This window comes from Urocampus carinirostris, chromosome 4, assembly GCF_059441175.1.
Source record: "Urocampus carinirostris isolate Australia breed hairy pipefish chromosome 4, RoL_Ucar_1.0, whole genome shotgun sequence".
NCBI classification, from domain to species: Eukaryota; Metazoa; Chordata; class Actinopteri; order Syngnathiformes; family Syngnathidae; genus Urocampus; species Urocampus carinirostris.
In genome coordinates this window covers 50,862,892-50,882,895 of record NC_142352.1, presented here as the reverse complement: position 1 = coordinate 50,882,895, position 20,004 = coordinate 50,862,892, and the positions used below count along the sequence as shown (strand labels likewise).

The 20,004-nt window shown below is 39.1% G+C and overlaps 2 protein-coding genes across 6 annotated transcripts in view; both read left to right on the top strand.

The window, feature by feature from the left end:
* urb2 (URB2 ribosome biogenesis homolog) overlaps positions 1-14,512 on the top strand; it is a 41,747-nt gene extending 27,235 nt beyond the window's left edge. For all 5 annotated transcript variants that reach the window (XM_088334836.1, XM_088334838.1, XM_088334835.1 and 2 more), the window contains 3 exons: positions 5,330-5,426; positions 8,650-8,783; positions 12,616-14,512. In XM_088334836.1, coding sequence (XP_088190962.1) covers positions 5,330-5,426; positions 8,650-8,783; positions 12,616-12,813 — 429 coding nt within the window. In that variant the 3' untranslated portion in view covers positions 12,814-14,512. The remainder of the gene's footprint in view (positions 1-5,329; positions 5,427-8,649; positions 8,784-12,615) is intronic.
* Positions 14,513-17,274: 2,762 nt separating this feature from the next.
* Positions 17,275-20,004, top strand: part of galnt2 (UDP-N-acetyl-alpha-D-galactosamine:polypeptide N-acetylgalactosaminyltransferase 2) — a 181,643-nt gene continuing 178,913 nt past the window's right edge. Inside the window, exon 1 of the mRNA XM_088334829.1 lies at positions 17,275-17,772. Within this exon, the coding sequence (XP_088190955.1) occupies positions 17,677-17,772 (96 nt within the window). The 5' untranslated portion in view covers positions 17,275-17,676. The remainder of the gene's footprint in view (positions 17,773-20,004) is intronic.

Genomic DNA, 20,004 nt, shown 5'->3' with positions numbered 1-20,004 from the left:
ACATCACGATGTGACATAGAACAGTTGTGAAACCGCAAAGCACTGCGGTTTTTCAAGGTTTTGTAGTGAGTGATGGAGTTTTGGCCAACCACAATTGTTATTGTTCGAGTTTTTAAAGCGCCGACCAATCAGAGGAAGGTTTTAATTATAGCACAAGCCAATAAACGCCATTTAAAGTTTGCAAGCACCACACTATGCCACACCCACCGTGTGAGCTCATTGAGTGTCATGGTGGACTCCGTAAGCATAGTCCCAGAGTCAACAAACGAGAAGGAAACGAATCGTGCACCAAAGAAGGGCGGGACATCACTTGTATGGACCTATTTTGGTTTCGACGAAGCGAACGTGGAACAGAAAAAAACGCCCCCGTTGCAGTATTTGCTTTCGTGTAGTCGCTAGGTCCAGAGGAAACACAAATAACTTGTACCAGCACCTTAAAAATGTCACAAATAACAATATACAACATGCCAAAAGGATTAAAAGTAAAAGACGAAGAAGGTGCATCTAAAAGTGAACTGGGAGGTAAACAAACCTCCATCAAAGCAGCATTTGCGCCCTTCACGCCGTACAAAAAAGAAATAACCAATGCTGTGACTTAAGCTAAAAATGTCTGATAGTGTCCGACCCCAAAACTGCATTATCAATTACAGGTAACACTTTATATTTATGCAAGTTAATAAGTGAAATGTGATAATTAGAGTAAATAATAGTAGTAGCAGTAGTGTTAATAAGTTAGCAGGAATGGTGGGTTTGAATTAATACTGGGATACCTTTCTTGCACTGATGAACATGCTGCAGTAGCACATGGTAAATTTTATGTTACACTAACTTCAGACATGTTATGTTTACGGCCTTAAAAGTATGTGGATTATTTTTAATGTGCAATATTTACCTTTTTATAGTGTGCATAATTTATTTTTGTTTACTTTGTTTGGTGTGGGTTATTTTAAGTGCGTACATTTGATCTTTTATACCGTGTAAATGTCCTTGATTTTTTTTTTTTCAGGAGTTCATTATTTCCTTTTTTCAAATGGTATATACAGTGCATTCGGAAAGTATTCACAGCGCTTCACTTTTTCCACATTTTGTTATGTTACAGCCTCATTCTAAATTGTATTAATCTAATCTCTTATCTCAAAATTCTACACAAAATACTCCATTATGACAATGTGATTTTTTTTTTTTTTTTTACTTTTTTGAATTTATGAAAAATAGAAAATTAAGAAATCATATTTACATATGTATTCACAGCCTTTGCTTAATACTTTGTTTATCCACCTTTGGCAGCAAATACAGCCTCAAGTCTTTTTGAATATGATCCCACAAGTTTAGCACGCCTATCTTTAGGCAGTTTTGCCCATTCTTCTTTGCAATAAGTCTCAAGCTCAATCAGGTTGGATGGGAGACGTTTGTGCACAGCCATTTTCAGATCTCTCCAGAGACGTTCGATCGGATTCAAGTCTGGACTCTGGCTGGGCCACTCCAGGACATTCACGGAGTGGTTCCGAAGCCAATCTTTTGAGATCTTGGCTGTGTGCTTTGGGTCGTTGTCCTGCTGAAAAATGAACCTTCGCCCCAGCCTGAGGTCAAGAGCGCTCTGGAGCAGGTTTTCATCCAGGATATTTCTATATATTGCTGCATTCATTTTTCCTTCTATCCTGACTAGTCTGCCAGTTCCTGCTGCTGAAAAACATCCCCACAGCATGATGCTGCCACCACCATGCTTCACTGTAGGGATGGTATTGGCCTGGTGATGAGCGGTGCCTGGTTTCCTCCAAACATGGCGCCTGGCATTCACACCAAAGAGTTCAATCTTTGTCTCATCAAACCAGAGAATTTTGTTTCTCATGGTCTGAAAGTCATTCAGGTGCTTTTTGGCAAATTCCAGACGGGCTTCCATGTTCCTTTTACTAAGGAGTGGCTTTCGTCTGGCCACTCTACCATACAGGCCTGGTTGGTGGATTGCTGCAGAGATGGTTGTCCTTCTGGAAGGCTCTCCTCTCTCCACAGAGGAACGCTAGAGCTCTGACAGAGTGACCATCGGGTTCTTGGTCACCTCCCTGACTAAGGCCCTTCTTCCCCGATCGCTCAGTTTAGAAGGCCGGCCAGCTCTAGGAAGAGTCCTGGTGGTTCCAAATGTCTTCCGTTTACGAATAATGGAGGCCACTGTGCTCATTGGGACCTTCAAAGCAGCAGAAATATTTCTGTATCCTTCCCCAGATTTGTGCCTCAAGACAATCCTGTCTCGCAGGTCTACAGACAGTTCTTTTGACTTCATGCTTGGTGTTTGTGCTCTGACATGCACACTCAACTGTGGGACCTTATATAGACAGGTGTGTGCCTTTCCAAATCATGTCCAATCAACTGAATTTACTGCAGGTGGACTCCAATTAAGCTGTAGAAAGATCTCAAGGATGATCAGTGGAAAAAAGATGCACCTGAGCTCAATGTTGAGCTTCATGGCAAAGGCTGTGAATACTTATGTAAATGTGATTTCTTAGTTTTCTATTTTTAATAAATTCAAAAAAAGTAAAAAAAAAAAAAACCTTTTTCACATTGTCATAATGGAGTATTTTGTGTAGAATTTTGAGATAAGAGATTAAATTAATACAATTTGGAATGAGGCTGTAACATAACAAAATGTGGAAAAAGTGAAGCGCTGTGAATACTTTCCGGATGCACTGTATGTTAGAGGTTGACTTTGTTTGGTATAAAGATATGTAAAAATGAATAATTGAAATGTTGTTTTGTGATGTTTTATTTTGAAAATTGTCTAGACCACTACTTTAATGAGCTTGAAGTTATATCTAGTGGATTTCATAGGCGAGTAGATACTTCTATTGATTGAAGAATAGAAAAGTAAAAAAAGGTCAACAGAAAGCAACCCTAACAAAGCTTGCCAGAAGATGGTGCTGTTTTCTCTAGGTTTAGCATTTCACTATGGTTGAGTATTAACAAAAACAAAATTAGCTCAGAAAATGTACTTAATTAAAAAAAATTGAAAATTACATCGAAATCGCTATTAGTTCTTTTTTTTCTTCAAAATCGTGCAGCCCTAGCGTGAACCACATGTTGCTCTACCACACACCTGGGAGTGGCCTTCGACTGTGGAAGAGAGTTCACATGGACCAGGCTGGTCCCTTTCTTGACGGAATGTTCCTGATAGTCGTTGATGCATACTCTAAATTGCCTGAAGTGTTACATATGAAGAGCGCAACATCTACAGGAACCATTGAAGCTCTTTTTGTGCTGCTTGCTCGTGCTGGACACCCTCAGCAACTCGTCAGCGATAACGGTAGCCAGTTTACCTCCGAAGAATTTTAAATGTTTATGTAGGGAAATCAAACACATTACCACCGTGCAATTTCACCCCGGAAAAAATGGACTCACAAAGCGATTCGTCCAAACATTTAAGTGATCCAGGATACCCATGGCAAACATCAAAATGTCCTTATTGGAGAAACTGGCCAACTTCCTATTGTACTAACTACCGCAACACTGAACATTCAGCCACAGGAGAAACACTGTCTGTGCTATCCATGGCAAGATCCTTAAGATCCTGTCTGGACCTCATGAGACCAGACCTGCACAGGGAATTGTGAAAGAAACAAAGCAGCCAGATGAAAAAGCAATCGCCACTGAGAACCTTCAATGTGGGTCAACTTGTTCTCACCAGAGATTATCGTCATGGGAATCAGAAGTGGCAAACTGGAGAGATTGTTTCCAAAACTGCAGGAATCCATCAGTTGACCAGAAACTACCAATCCTGTGATGCAGACGACCCAGACAGGTCTGAGGACCCTGCATCGTTCAAACCAGATGAACCTTCAGATTAACTGAATGTGGAGACTGCTCCAGTCACTAATAACCCAGTTTCTACTCCAATACAGATTCCAGATGTCCAAGAACACCTCTATCCTGATTTAGGGCGACAGTCTCCATAGAGATCGGAATTTTCGCCTAGTTTAGTTAGTTTAGTATTCAGGATAACTGAGCTAATTGCCAGAGTTTATGTGGTTATGAAAAAGAGATTATTATTTGAATCCAGTGTTTTATAAAGAAAAGCACAGAAAAATAATAGTATGGTGTTTAAGCTTCTGAAGTACTTAAAAGTTAGAAGCGAGGAGTTGCGTTCAAAAGGAACTAGTCTCTTTACAATGACATTGTAGTCATATAATATATAGGTTGATCATATACTGCTGTATCCATTACAAATTGTTCAAGCAGCCAGTAAAGTCACGTAAACTGCACACCGTTTTCCCATCTATTTTGTTGATGACACATCCGCCAGGTCTACACAGTTTAACACAGATAAATGGCGTCATTTCAGCAAGGGCACCTCTTCCCGCCGGTGCTGCATTGCACACATTTTCTGCATAGCCGACCCACTAAAATCTGTAACCTATGCGGATAGCTTGCAAGGATCAACTTGTCTGGAGAGAAAACGCTTTTTTAAATCAGTGTTTTATTTTGAAGGTAATTAATTTAATTGTCTTTATTGTCATTAACAGCAACGTAGTGGAACATGTAACAACATCAGAAATGGATCTCCTGGAAAAACACGCAATAAAGACTTAAAAGAGAAAAATAAAAGAGAGTCAGGATAAATAGGCAAAAATACTTACAACGCAGTGCCCAGAAGCTGTTCTAAGTTGTCATAATGTTATCAAAAAAGTGCATTGTTACAGTAGTGCAATGAAAAGTTCATTAACATTTAGCAGCAGCAAAAATTCCCAAATGTTTTGCAAGACATATTCTTTCAGTTTTGCACGCTTGTTTAGGGTGGTGATGGCGCTGGAGAAGAAACGGACACAGACTGATATTCTTTTGGTGGTTATGATAAGAAGAGTCCCTCATAATCTTAAGACAAATAAGTGACAAAATTGATGTAAGAGTCTCAATTGTCATTTTTGCACCCACAAGGTCCTTTTTATCAGAGCCCATTACATTTACTTAGCATGGGCAAAAATGCATTGCATCTGAATGGTTATGATAAAATAAGGAAAAGTTGTCACTATTTAGTATGTTTCATATGCGAGCAGAATGAATACATGAAAGTTTACAACTGAAAAGCAGAAATATGGATTCAGTATTCCTTGATAAAGGGAGTGCCAGTAAAGGATCTTAAATACATCTCCTATCATAAATCAGAGCTACTCAACCTTATCACTCAGTCTTTGGAATTTTTTTAATGACGTTTTGCACACTCCATGATGATGATCAAACTATATAAAGCAATTAAACTATATAAAGCAAGTTTACCATATGTATTACATCCTTATATTTTCATTTTATAAGGGCATCGTTTTCTGTGCTTTGTTTCATTCAGGTGATGCTGAACGCCATGTCATCTTTCTTGAATGTCTTTTACCGTTTAGTAGCTTCCATCATGCAAGAAGGTCAGCAGAGAGGATCTAATGACACAGGTACATTTTTCCCATCTTAATATAAAGAAATTGAGTGCAAAATCAGATTGTGTGAGATATTTCTCATTTCCAACTAAATGTGACTCGGATGTGATCTCCTGTGACTTAAAAGCTTTCTCCCAAACAAATTTCCTACAAGCAGAAGAGGAAACTTGACGTCACAAACAATGCGTCCACTGTTAGCAGAGTACTCATGGTTGCTAACAAATTAAAAGTTATCGTCTAGGTGCTTTAGCTATAGGAAAAAGTGTAATTTTTCCACCTGGACCTGGTGGTTCAGAAACTTCCAGCAGATTATAATGAAAACAATGGATTGTCGACGCCTGGGCTAAAATGTCTGCCGGGACTTTCGAAAAAAGTAACTAAATGAAAAAGAAAGGGAATCGTTTTTGGAGATTTTTCAAAGCTGTTGTAGTCAGAAACTGAGGATGAGTATTTTTGCCAGTTATGTTATGGATTACCGGTAAAATAATGTGAGTGCCAGACTGTTTTGCACCAGCTCTCATTTTGAAATTTGTTTTATGCGTGTGTAATCATCCATCCGCTTATTCTCAGTAGGGTTGTCGGGGTGCAAAAGCCCATTCCAGATATCTTCAGGCAGTGGGCAGGGGACACCCTCAACTGGTTCCCAGCCAGTCGCACACAGAGACAGAATACTTACTCGCTCATCCACACCTAGGGACAATTTGGACCAGCCAATTAACCTGACATACATGGTTTTGGAATGTGGAAGTAAACTGGCGTGCCTGGAGGAAACCCACTTAGTACATGCAAACACCACACAGGAAGGAATCATGACCTCAGAAATGTGCCGCGAATGTGCTAACCACTCAGCTGCTGCCCCACTTCATAATAGATACTAGATTAAACCACAGTGAATCTCAGTTTTGCTTCCGTTGTAATGTTTTTAAACACGCACACTTGTATGCTTGTCTGTGTGGTTGTAACTCAGCCCCAAGCAGGAGGCTCCCGCGGCCAATTGTGTCATGCGCCATTTGTTTAGTGTTAAATACAGAAATAGGTGTGCCCTATGGTCGTGAAAATTCGGTTTTATACTGTGCGTGCGTGTGTAGGTTTTACACGCAGCCAAGATTAAGATAAAGAACCCTGAGAGGGCTGGTACTGTAATACTAAGAAAATAAATGTCCGGACAAAATGGCAGATCACATCTTTCGAAGTCATAATAAAGTGCTCGGATATTTTTAGTGCCAGTTCTAAACATGTTTCACTACCCTTAAAAATACTGAGTTCTGTTACGGTACCTTCCAGATTAGCAAAGGTGTATTTAACCATTTAAGGTTGATAAACATACGCGTCTGTACGATGTCACCAGTCACTGGAATATGTAATGCCACGAATCAATGGAAAGTTTAAATTTTTGGAATTCACTATATGATGACCCTTTCAAAATATACTCATTACAGAAAAAAAATCACGTTTAGTCTGGAACAACATACCTGAAAACTAAAGCCGAAGTAACTCACCATTCCTCCTCTGGCCATCTTCCAATTTTTTTAATGTCCGTGAAAATGACTTTGTTACATCAAGGACAATCCATAGAATCCAACCATGTAAATTGTTTACTTCAAAACCAAATATATAAAAAATACATAAATCCACCTAAAAAACCTTCTTGCTTAGTGTGACTTCTTGAAATTTGATAATTTCACTCCCAAAGTCCCTTTGTAATTAAATATGATTGTAAACTGAGTCCCGATTATGGTCGTTAACCTTCCTCTTTCAACTGACACCTTTCTGATTGTGATCAAATTTGACAAGGTACCACGTAAGGCTTAAAGCTATTGTCTCACCTGTTTTCTGCTAAGATGCCCGTGCTACATCATCTGTAGTCATTTATTGTTAAAAAAAAAAAACAGGCAAGAGTAAAAAACATTTTTTGTGTATTTCCACTAGTAGCACTTGAAGTGAGTTTGGGGCAAAACTTCAGAGTCTTACGTTTCAAAAGAGACCAACACCGTTCATATTCTCTTAACGGTTCAAGAACAGCATTCAGTTTACTTTGGGTACATTTTGGATTGGGATTTTAGGTGAATTCTACAGGATTGTTGCAGGGTTAAGCATTATCAAAAATAAAAATATTTGGTTATTTTGGAAGCCAATGGAGCATTATCCTCATTTTTAAAATTAAGGGTTACATACTTTATGACAGGGGTGTCAAGCTCATCTGGGCTCGGGGGCCACATAGTGAAAAACTCACGGGAACTGGAGTAGTAAATTAGATAGAGAGGAGAAAGACGGGACAAAGAGATAGACAGTGATATAGCGTGAGAATGAAAAAAAAGGAGTGAGAAAAGTGTGGGAAAAGAGATCCGGTGATAAATTGAGAAAGAAAAGAGTGAGTGAGAAAGAAAAAGAAGTGATAGAAAAGGGGGAGAGAGTCATAGAGAAAGTGAAATATATATATAGTGAAAGAGAGAAAAGTAAAAAAGAGAATAAATAGAGGGGGAATAAGAAGAGAGAGGGACAGAAAGTGGCAGTAATATAAAGAACGGAAGTGAGAGAGAGAAAATAGAGAGTGAGAAAGAGAGAGGCATAAAGAGAGACAGTCATATAAAGAGAGAGAGAGAGAGAGAGAGAGAGAAAACAGGCTGAAAGAGACAGTCATATTAAGAGAGAGGGCGAAAGAAAAGGAGAGCGAGGAAGAGTGAAAGAGATAGAAAGTAATGTTGCTCAAGTTGCTTTGGGGGTGGCACCTGGCTTTGTCAACATCAAGTGGACATATTTCAAACTGCAGCTCATTTTTTTGTGCTCATCAATTCATTTGATTTAAAAATAAAACACAATTTGAACAAATGTTGAATCCATTCTTCTTATTGCTTATGTGATATTTTTTAATACAATTACTTTATTAGTCTTTGAAGTCTGGTCTAAAAGTGTCAGCACCGACAGCAAGACGCGATGATATGCGACTTGGCAGTTTGTATATTTTAAAAGGACCAAAATCAAAATAGAATGCTGACACACTGCTCCAAACACCCCAGGCGATCGTTTGGTGAACTAAAAACCACTATGTTTTTATTAGTCCTGTATAATTTTTCCACAAACCCTGCATCCACTGCTTTAATTGACCCAATTTCTTCCTATGATTTATGACTTTGCTTTGGATACATTCGAGCTTGTTTTACAACAGGCAGCCGGCTGGCGGTGTAGTTGTACTTAACATATTGACTTGCAGGTTAATGAATACTGTATATGTTCGCAGACGGAGGAAGTGAAATGTATCTGCAGTGCTCTCGGCTGGTGGAAAGGATGTACTCGCACATTGCTGCCATATCTGAGAACTTTACCACAATGTCTGCCTTCATGGTGGCTCAATACGTCACAGAGCTGCAAAAGGTACTCGAGGGGGCAAACATATACTGTATAAATGAGTGATTACAGTGATTTAGCTTTCACTATTAGCTTTGAAAAAGTGCTTTAAAGGGTGAGAAATGTCATAAATATCCACCAATCCAAAACAATCTTTCATCAGTGTCAACTGTTGGTTCAGATGTGAGTGGCACACACACACACACACACACAGACACACCAACAAGGTGGTAACATCTCAGCCTTTCCAGTCATTTAACCCTGTCAACTCACATTAATATTTAATATAGCAGGGAGATTCTGACACTAAGAAAAAGACTAGAAAATTTTCTTTTTCTGTCACAGTTGTTTAACCGCTTAACAGGCCATTGGAACGTTGATAAACAAATAAGTTTCTGTACAATGTCACCAGTCACCGAAATATTATGCCACATCTACTCATCACAAGACATCAAAATCAGTCTAAAACACTTGACCTTTTAATTGACACCACTCTCAGCCAATAGCAGGTGGTTTTTCACAGTTCACATTAGCATATACATGCATGTTAGAGAGATCGCCTCCTGTAGCTCCTAATGTCTTTAGCCAGTAGTAACCGACTTGAATGATGATTGACGCATTGGTTAGCATTGAAATTCCTGACATAATTTTATGCCATTTTTCGCGGGTGTATTCAAATCAAAACAAAAAAAACATGCGCATTGTAATTCGTGATTATTTTTTACGTGCAATTATTACGAGCAAGTGTGCGGAATCATTGATTGACTTTGGGAAAGAGAAGTCGAACCTTTAAAACTCTTTCACAATGTGAAATAAATGGCCAAAGTAAAATACACAATTGCAAATGTTTTAGTGTTTAAAACTGGTTGTCCCCAAATGGACACTTTTGTAAACTTCTAAACCTACCCTTCAAAAGATGTGTATAATGCATTTAGTTTTCAGATTGTGATCAAATTTGACAAGGTACCAGGTGAGGCTTTGAGCTATTCTCTCACCTGTTCTTCAGTCAAGATGCCAATGCTACACTCATCTACAGGCATTATATTGCAAAAAAAAATAAAAATTCAGACAAAAATAAAAGCATTATTTTAATGTTGGTCCAACTCTGATCACACAATGTTAGTAGCACTTGCAGTGATTATTTTAATTTGGGACAAAACTTCAGAGTCTTACCTTTTAAAAAATATTCTCCAAATGGTTAAAGAAAAGCATTCAATTTACTTAGAGGTGCGTCTTGGATTGGGATTTCATGTGAATTTTACAGGAACAAAAGGGGTTAAATTAATCCGCGTAAAGTTGCTATGGATTACTTCAGCTCCGTGTTGTGGGATTAAGTTTTTGCCTTGATGTTGGTTAAAGTTGCGCCATGAGTCAAGTCTGGCTTGTGGACATGGCCGTGTTCCCTTTCCCAACTGTATTTACAAGGACACCTCCTTGAGTCGGACTTTTTTGCAAGAGAATTATCACCATGGAATTGAGGACAATGGAACGTACGGGCAAAGACTCAACAAGTTGGGAAAAGCCACAAAACACAAGTCAAATGTAGGGTTCATATGGGTGCTGGAAATCCTTAAATGCTTGAATTTTAATCTTATGTTTTCAAGGGTTGAAAAGTTATTAAATTTTGGTGAAGTGCTTGTAAATGCGTTGAATTGTTGCCACGCCTCCCTGCTGATGTATGATTGCATGGCACAGCAACTCCCCCTTTTGTGCTGTGGGCTTAATGTTCGATGTCAGGTTGGGAAAAGCAAAGTGGAATTATGTTTTGTAAACGTAAGTGTGTTCTTGACTCTAGCCACCTCCCATTAGGGGGATATGGCTTTGCTAGATAGATGTTTCTCAACAAGTCTACTTAAAAACGACGCTGACACTGTTCTCTGGTGGCTTTGATTTACCGTTGCATTTATTTTTCCCTTGTGATAAACAGCAGCTGTTATTAGTTTGTATGGCATTGTCCTATGAAACGTCAGTGCCCTCTAACTGTCGCGCCTGAGAGGACATGATTATGCTACAATGAACAGGGCATTATGAAATGTGTACGTATTGGTGCAAGGATTTCATATCGATATTTGAAATTGATTATGGGCCATGAAAAAAATTAAAGTAGAATATCCTGGTGATAAGTTGTAAAAGGAAGAACTTACTGCAACTGCAAAGATAAACTACATATTACTGTCATTTTTACCCAACACCTATATCGGGAGAGCTTTTTCTCTGAAGTATTTACACAGGTATTCTTCAGATACAGAAGATATTCGTGATTTACTCAAGATTTAAAAGTCATGTCTTGATATACCTTATTTTTCGAATTATAAGTCAGCCAGAAAATGCATAATAAGTAAAAAAAACATATGTGGGTTGCATCCCAAATATTGGTCGCATTTGTAGGAAATTTATATGATGAACCAAACACCAACAACACCAATTTTAATTTTCCTCATGTTGAAGTTTTTGAGTTTTTCCTTGCCCTCTTGTAGGTTTTAGATCAGGGGATGTTGTGATAATAGTCTGTGGTTTGCAATAGTGTGTGGTCTTTACAGCCCTTTGAGACACCTTGTGATAAAGGGCTATACGAGTAAACATGACATGTGGTTTCTGTTTGTTGCCGTGGTCGTTTTTTTGTTGTTGGCTCTAGGTTATACATACATTCAGAAAGATATGAGGGTGTGAGTCCATTCAAAAATTTTTATAATATCAACAGAACCTTTAAATCACATCTTTAGCTGACCTGGAGCCATTGCAGATCAGCTAAAATTAGTGGAATTTGGCCAAACTTTCAACAAGAACATGCTACTTCCGCCAAAATTAAGTCTATTTAGTTAAGCCCACAGGGGAATTTGGCAGGAACAGTCTTACTTTTAGTGTTGGTGAATGAGTATCCTTGACATCACTATTTCTTTTTAAAGCACTGGTTGTTGTACCTAACGACATCCATCATGATCATTCCATTCCTGCCTGTAATGATTTGTTTCCATTTGACAAATAGCAGATGTGATTTGACTGTTTATCTATCTTTTTAACAACTGACTTTGGGTCAAGGTTTCCTGTTGACAAATGGAAATGGAAAAGCTTTGCATACGCAACAAATGTAATGTCAACCACACAGAATCCCTGGAAAAAAGTTGAAAAAATACTTTCAGGCTGGAGTGAAAGGCACAGGTGTAAACTGTACGGTCCGCCCTGCAACATATACACTATTTCCAGTCGTACAAGTGATTGAAATGATTAATATTCTTCAATGTTATTGTTGTTTTCAAGGTCAGAAAATGCTTGATTTTTGTGAAGTGCCTGAAAGTGCTTGAAATGGTTGCTCCATTTAGAACACCGCTATTTTGGCTCAGCTCGAGGCAAAAAGCTGGGCTCTTTTGGCTACCAAACGACTCTTCAGATTTTTTTATTTTTGCAGTGCATTCCTGCAAAACACATGACGTATATATTAAAATATTCACAGATCTACCCCCAAAAAAATCATAACATTTTAAACAATTTTAACTTTTTACACACTGAACAGATTTAAAGTCAAACAACAACTCAAAATTTCTTAAAATGAAAAACAATAAAATATAAATTGAAATAACTAAGCAGTGTACTAAATAAATGATATAATGCAAAACAAACCAAAAATGTTTTTTTATTTAAACCAATTTAGACACAGATCATCTGAGATCCTTTAGCAGTGTATTTGATGGTATAGGAAAAATTAAAAAAAATTGTCTTTGGAAGTGCTTGAAAAGTGTTAAAATATGGCCATGAAAAAGGTCTACGAACCTTCCATATAGAAGCTTGTCTTTGAGTGTTGTCTTCCTTCAAAGTCTTTCCACATTTCTCTTGGATTAAAAATTGTATCTTGTCTTTTCAGGTTACTCTGCGGCCAGATATCAAGCTGCACCTAACAGAGGGAATTTACCAAATACTGGACTTGTGCCCAGAGCAGGATATCAAGTTCCTGACAACGGTCTTGCAGACTGGAGTCCGTGAGGTGTTTAACGAGCTCTACAGTAGTTATAATCACTACCACAAACCCCAGATACAAGGAGAGGACAAATACACCGTTTGAAAGAACATAACATACTCAGAATTCAGGGGACCCTGTTATTGTGAGATATCTTTCAGACTAATTATGTATTTTTCTTTTTTTTTTTCTTTTTTTTTTTTTACATGTTGAATCATCATGTCTATACTCAAATGAGCAAAATCATGGTTACTTTTTGGACTTGATTTTCCTGGGCGCAGTATAAGTCACCAAAATAATAATAATTTAAGTCCAGTTTTTAACCCTTTAACACAGGGGTTTCCAACCTTTTCAGAAAGCTGAAAATATGTGAGGGCCTACAATTCATCCTGGCATTCTTTGAACAGTCTTTAATTAATTGACCCTCCGTGAAAGGTCTGCTGTGCTTGACGATCAACGTCGCCACCCTATAGCTCTCCTTTGTAGCATTTTCATTTTACTCGTGGGGTCTTGCGAAAAAGCCCACGCCCGACTTTGGACAGCCTGCCTTATGTCAGGCTGTTGAGAAGCAAAGACTAGTCTGTATTATCCAGTCACTGAAATACGTCATGCCACATATTCTTGATGACAAAATGAAGCCCTATAAAGCAGTGAAGCCCTCAGGGGAAATTTTCCACACACACACGTAGGGGCTTCAATATTATTCATTTTCTCAACTAGGTCATCATAGGGACAGAAAAATGTATCACATGCTTGTGTAAAATACGTTCTGAATATGAAAAAAATATTTGAAGAATGTATTAAGAGTGTACTATGAATTTTTCTGTGTTAATTTGTGCATATGCAAAAGGTGAAAAACGAGGTAAAATAAAGTGCTTATTCGTTTTTATTTAAAAACAATATTTTTTTCTAAAGGTTTTGTAGCCAGGCAATGTCTTTTTGCAGAGAATTTCATCTGCTTTTGAAAACAACAATTTTAAAGCTACATAAAAGTGTGATAGCAAGTTTGTAAAGAATTGAAAGCACATATTTGAAGTATTTCCAGTGCTGAAAAGTGGGGCTTTTAACTCTGGGGGCATCTCCTTGCCCCTTTTATTTTGATCTACTCAAAGCTAGGAAATAATTTCCTGGGTCAGTCACGTGTTATACATTTTTCGCGGTTCTTCTCGCGTCACCACTTACATCATCAACACACATAAAACCACTCATCTACAACACTCTGCACACGCTTTAGGAATTCCAGCCGAGGAGCCCGTAACTATCACGTATCGTTTGAAAGCCTAAACTCTTGGGATTAAGGATATGACGAGTTCAAAATGTGCACTCGTCGTCTCCAAATGGCCACTTTTGGAAACGCCTTGACATCCCTTCAAACAAATGTGTAGAACTGTATACAATGTTTATATTTTCAGATTGTTATCAAATTTGACAAAGTACCAGGTAAGGTTTCAAGCTATTGTCTCACCTGTTTTCCAGCTAAAATGCCCATTTTACACTCATCTGCAGGTATGTGTTTGCAAAAAAAAAAAAGAAAATAAAAAAAATTGAGGCGAGAATAAAAGCCTATTCATGTGTGTCCTAACTTAGATTAGTCACTGTTATTAGTACTTGCAGTATTTTTTTCAGTTTGGGACGAAACTTGAGAGGGTTACCTTTCAAAAGAGACTAAAGGCGTCCATATTCTCCTATCGGTTCAAGAACAGCATTCAATTTACTTTGGTTATGTCTTGGATTGGGATTTTAGGCAAATTTCACAGTATTGTTAAGGGGTTAACTGGTAATCTTTATCTGTGGGCTTTAAGTAGGTTCCCTAACAAGATTTTCTTTTGCTAATGAAGTTGATGTTGCAATAAATCATTGGAATGACAACAGTTAACTAAATGGATCGTTTCAGAAATGTATTTTTTGATGTTTTGGAGCACCTTTCTCAGCAAGATGATGGACAATTATGAATCTTCCTCTTGGTTAGCCTTGTGTTATGTCAAATACGTACACATTTTTTGACTTATGATTATTTTAGAACATACTTGTTAATTTGACAGTTCACATGTTTAGATTATTCAAATCATTTTTAATGGTTTTTTTTTCAACTACCATGACATGTGTGTCAAACATGCGGCCAGTGGGCCGGATTAGGCCCACGATAAGATGTTTATCTATCTATTTTTCTCGTATGCTTCTCTAGATAGATAGATAGATAGATAGATAGATACTTTGTGTATCCCCGAAGGGAAATTCACATTTCCAGTAGCATCCCTGAGCTGAGAACAATCGAGAACAATCGAAAATAACACGGGAGCTGCTGGAGTGGCTGCCATTCGTGACGGCGCCGGAAGAAAAGATTCAATTTGAATCATGTACAAACAAACAAACAATTGAATCATGTACAAACAATTCATGTTTCAATAAGTGGAGTGTTAATAAAATGGGGAAAAATAATTTCTGATACTGATATAACCAGGTAAAACTAATTTTAAGTTACCTGTCCAAATGAATGACTTGCAGTTTCAAATATGTCCACTAGATGCTATCAAAGCCAGGTACAATTCATAAAGCATCTGGACCAGTATTTCTCTCTTCTCTTTCTCATACTCTTTTGCACTGTCCCTCCATCTTTTTCCTCTTGCTCTTTTTAGCCGCCTCTATTTCTTCTCTTTCTCCTGTCTATTTTTTCTCTTTGACTCTTTCCCTCTGGCTTTCTCTCGTCACCTCCATTCATCCATTATCTGTACCACTTATGCTCAGTAGGGTCGCGGGGGTGCTGGAGCCCATCCCAGCCATCTTTGGGCAGTGGGCAGGGGACACCCTGAACTGGTTGCCAGCCAGTCGCAGGGCACACAGGGACAGACAATATGCTCGCTCATTCACACTTAGGGACAATTCACCAGACATGCATGTTTTGGGAATGTGGGAGGAAAACCCACGCAACACGGGGAGAACATGCAAACTCCGCACAGGAAGGTTGGTAGCTGGATTTGAACCCATTACCTCAGAACTGTGCCGCACATGCGCTAACCACCACGCCGCCGTGCTGCCCTCTCTCTCTCTCGTCACCTCTCGGTCTCTTCTTTTTTTTCCTCAATTTTCTTTTCAAATTCTCCCTGTCTCTAATCGTCTTCCTTTCTCTCTCACTCTCTCTCACACATTTTTCTATGTCTATGTCTTCTATATGTCTCATTTTCTCTCTTACTCTCTGCTTCTTTCTATTATTCCCTTTCTCTTCCTCTGTCTATTTCTCCTTTGTTTAATTTCTTCACTTTCTCCCTCTGTCTTTTTCTCCTATTTCTCTTTTTTTCTTTCTGTGTCTCTCTCCCTCTTGCTCTTTTTTCCCCCTTTCTCTACTTTTTCCAGTTTTTCTCTGAGTTTCTCTCTCTTTCCTCATTTTTCCCTTGATCTCTCTTTAATCCTCTTTCTTTGTATTTTCCCCTATCTATATCGCTTTTGAATATACTAATTGGGCCCCTATTAGATTTTTTTCTACAATTTGGCCCCCCAAGTTCAGATGAGTGACAACTCTGCTTTAAAGCCCTAGTGTGTAATTATTGACCACCAGATGGCACTATATTGTCTAATGCGAACGAAAACAGCGTGGCAACAAGATTCCAGATTAACGAGGTGGCGAATTCCAGGTAGGGATTTCACTATGAAAAAAATACAAATGTCTCCACTTAGGATTTTTTTAAATAAAAATCAACTTTGGTATGGTAATGTAGTTCAAGTACTTATACCTAGTATTCAAATCAATGTTTTTTATTGCATGAACGTTTCCGATTCACTAGGAGGCATTAAATAACACACACTGTCCTTTCAAGTCAAGGGCGACAAACTCCTTATAGCTTGGGGCTGACATGGTAAAAAACAACTCATGGGGGCCTAGTAGATTAAAGAGAAAGAAAATAAGAGAAAAAGACAGAATAAAAGCGAACAAGACAAAGAGAAAAAGAAAATTTACGGAATAAGGAAAAGTGAGAGAAAGAGGGAGCACAGAGGACGACAGCACAGAAGGTGGGAGAGATGACGGAAGAATATAGAACAATATAGGAAATGGTGCAAAAGAGAAAAAGACAGAATGAAAAAGAGTGAAAGAAAAAAACGGAAGGAAAGAGAGGAAAAAATTAAAGAGAAAATAATAGATGGGAGATGGAGAAAGAGAAAATGAGAAAGCTGTAGAGAAAGAAAAAAGAGAGAAGAAAATGTGAGACAGAGAAGAAGAGAGACAGAAAAAGAGGAGAGAGGGTGGAAATGTGAAAAGGATAGAGAAAATGAAATAAAGAATAGAGAGAGAAAACAATAAAGAGAGTGAGAAATAGAGAAAGTAATATTGCTCCAGTTGCTTTGCGAGTGCCGTATGGCCTTGTCAATATTGAGATTACATTTTTCAAAATGCAGCTGATTTTTCTCTTTGGTATTGTGACGCGCTCTGAATTAAAAACTTTGGCGGGCCTAATCTGGCCCATGGGCCTCAATATTTCATATCTTGCTCTAAGTGATCCGTGCACGTAATATTCCCCTTTAAATCAACCCGGGGTTCTCTTTAGCGCCACTATAGTTCTCTCAAGAGCACTGCAAGCAGCCAGTCTGTACTACACGCGCACATCCACTTCATTGCTCCCTGCTGGAGGAGATGCAATTTGAGACGCTCACTAGAATCATTCCTTTCGAAAAACTCCCAGACTCGCCCAAAAATAGTAAACTCTCCCCTCCAGAACGCTGCTATCCAGCCGTTTGACAGGATTGCAGCCGGTTAGCCTTTCCCTTCTAACCCCCGTTGCTATATTTTGGCTAGCTGCTTACTGCTCTCTCCACTCGGGAGGACCGAAGACTGTGAAGCAAGCGGCGAAGCGCCCTGCGCGCCCTCCAACCCACCGGGACGAGCCTCCGCCGACGTCGCCACTGCCACCACTGTAGCCTGAGCGGAGCCGACCCGAACACTCGCCAGGCGGACCAGAAGAGAGGAGAGAGACAGCCATGCGGAGAAAATCGAGGATATTTTTATGTTTTGCGGTGTTGTGGGTACTGGGGATAGCCTACTACTTCTACTCGGGGACGGCGTTGGGGCGAAAGGTAAGAATTGCTTTCTATACATTTTGCTAAACGAAGCGCTTAGAGCGGCGATAAAAGCCTTGTTACCAGGGGTCCACTGCATGTTCGAGCTGCGCTCGGTATAGCTATGCCGGTGATGTGTTAAACGAATCGAAGGCCCCGATTGTATCGATACTTAGGCTTGCAAGTTCTATCGACGGGGGATGGGGTGTGTTAAGACTTCCGTGGCTTTCCGTGGAACTTGCACCGAGCACCGGCGGGTTGTCGCCCCGTGGAAGCGGTCAGTTAAAAGCGGTGTGTAATAACCGGCCGCCGTCTTGCGAAAGCGCGACCGGCCTGGCTCACAGGGGCAGGCTGGGTGGGGTGGGGGTACTTCGCTGCTTACTGGAGGACAGGAGCGTTTGTAGAGTGGGTCTGTGGGTGGGCTGTGCCTACCCAGAGAAAAGTTAATGTAGGGAAACTGAAATAAAATAAGAGAAAATAAAGAACCGAAGAAGGAAAAATAGAAGAAAAAAGCAGAAGAAATATGTTTAAAACTAGTAAAAATAAGAACACGTCAAAAGAAAACAGCAGGGGAAAAAAAGAAAAAAAATGTTTTTGGGGGGTCCCTTTGATCACTCGATTACCACATGTAGATTCATGTTTATTTGTATAGCCCATGATCACAAAAAAATCTCAAAGGGATTTAAAATATATATAATTTTCTACTATATTATAATATTTCTTTTTTCACTCCCCAATAAACTTTTAACTCATTTAAACTTCTAACCTTTTTAGATTAAGCAACTTTAAAGTCAAGGAACTGAAATTCTTGTGTGAAACAACAAAATGCCCATTGACTTTTCAGTGCAGCAACAAATAAACTACTAAATTCAAGAATAAACTAAACTTTAAAAAAGCTCCTCGTAAAACACATTCCTGAAAAACACTATCTATAAGATAATATATTTATTATTCTAAAGAACAAAACAAAAACAAAGCAATTTTCACCTTTTATATACTTAATGAATGTCAAGTCAACAACACAGAATCAATGGAAAAATGCTTATTGACCAATATCAAGAGGGAAGAAAAGGCGTTTACAAGGGATCTGTCCGTCTATTGTATAAAATGCTAAAACCTGATTCTGTATGTGCTGTTGGTTATGTTTAACGTGCATTCGTGCTGTGTAAAATATTTTTGGGCGTTATAGTTGTGCCCCCGTAACCCCCCATGCGTCTGATATGCTATCTAGTGGTGATTTATTATACTGAAAAAATTCCCAGAAGCTTTATATTACTAATCAGTGGCGTCAAAGCCTTTTGAATATAATATATATATATATATATATATATATATATATATATATATATATATATACACACACACACAGTGCATCCGGAACCTATTCACAGCGCTTCACTTTTTCCACATTGTTATGTTACAGCCTCATTCCAAATTATATTAATTTAATCTCTTATCTCAAAATTCTACACAAAATACTCCATTATGACAATGTGAAAAAGTTTTTTTTTACTTTAATAGTGGTTAGCGCATGTTCATGTCTTGGGAACCTCCTGCGTGGGTTCAAATCCAGCTCCAGACTTCCTGTGCGGAGTTTGTATGTTCTCCCCGTGCTTGCGTGAGTTTTCTCCAGGCACTCTGGTTTCCTCCCACATTCCAAAAACATGCTTTTCAGGTGAATTGGCCGGTTTAAATTGTCCCTAGGTGTGAATGAGCGAGTGGGTTGTCTGTCCCCGTGTGCCCTGCGATTGGCTGGCAACCAGTTCAGGGTGTCCACTGCCCAATGATTGCTGGGATGGGCTCCAGCCCCCCCCGCGACCCTACTGAGGATAAGCGGTGTAGCTAATGAGTTGAGATGAGATGAGAAAACTAAGAAATCACATTTACATAAGTATTCACAGCCTTTGCCATGAATCTCCAAATTCGTCACTCTGTCAGAGCTCCAGCGTTCCTCTGTGGAGAGAGGAGAGCCTTCCAGAAGGACAACCATCTCTGCAGCAATCCACCAATCAGGCCTGTATGGTAGAGTGGCCAGAAGAAAGCCACTCCTTAGTAAAAGGAACATGGAAGCCCGTCTGGAATTTGCCAAAAATCACCTGAATGACTCTCAGACCATGAGAAAGAAAATTCTCTGGTCTGATGAGACAAAGATTGAACTCTTTGGTGTGAATGCCAGGCGCCATGTTTGGAGGAAACCAGGCACCGCTCATCACCAGGCCAATACCATCCCTACAGTGAAGCATGGTGGTG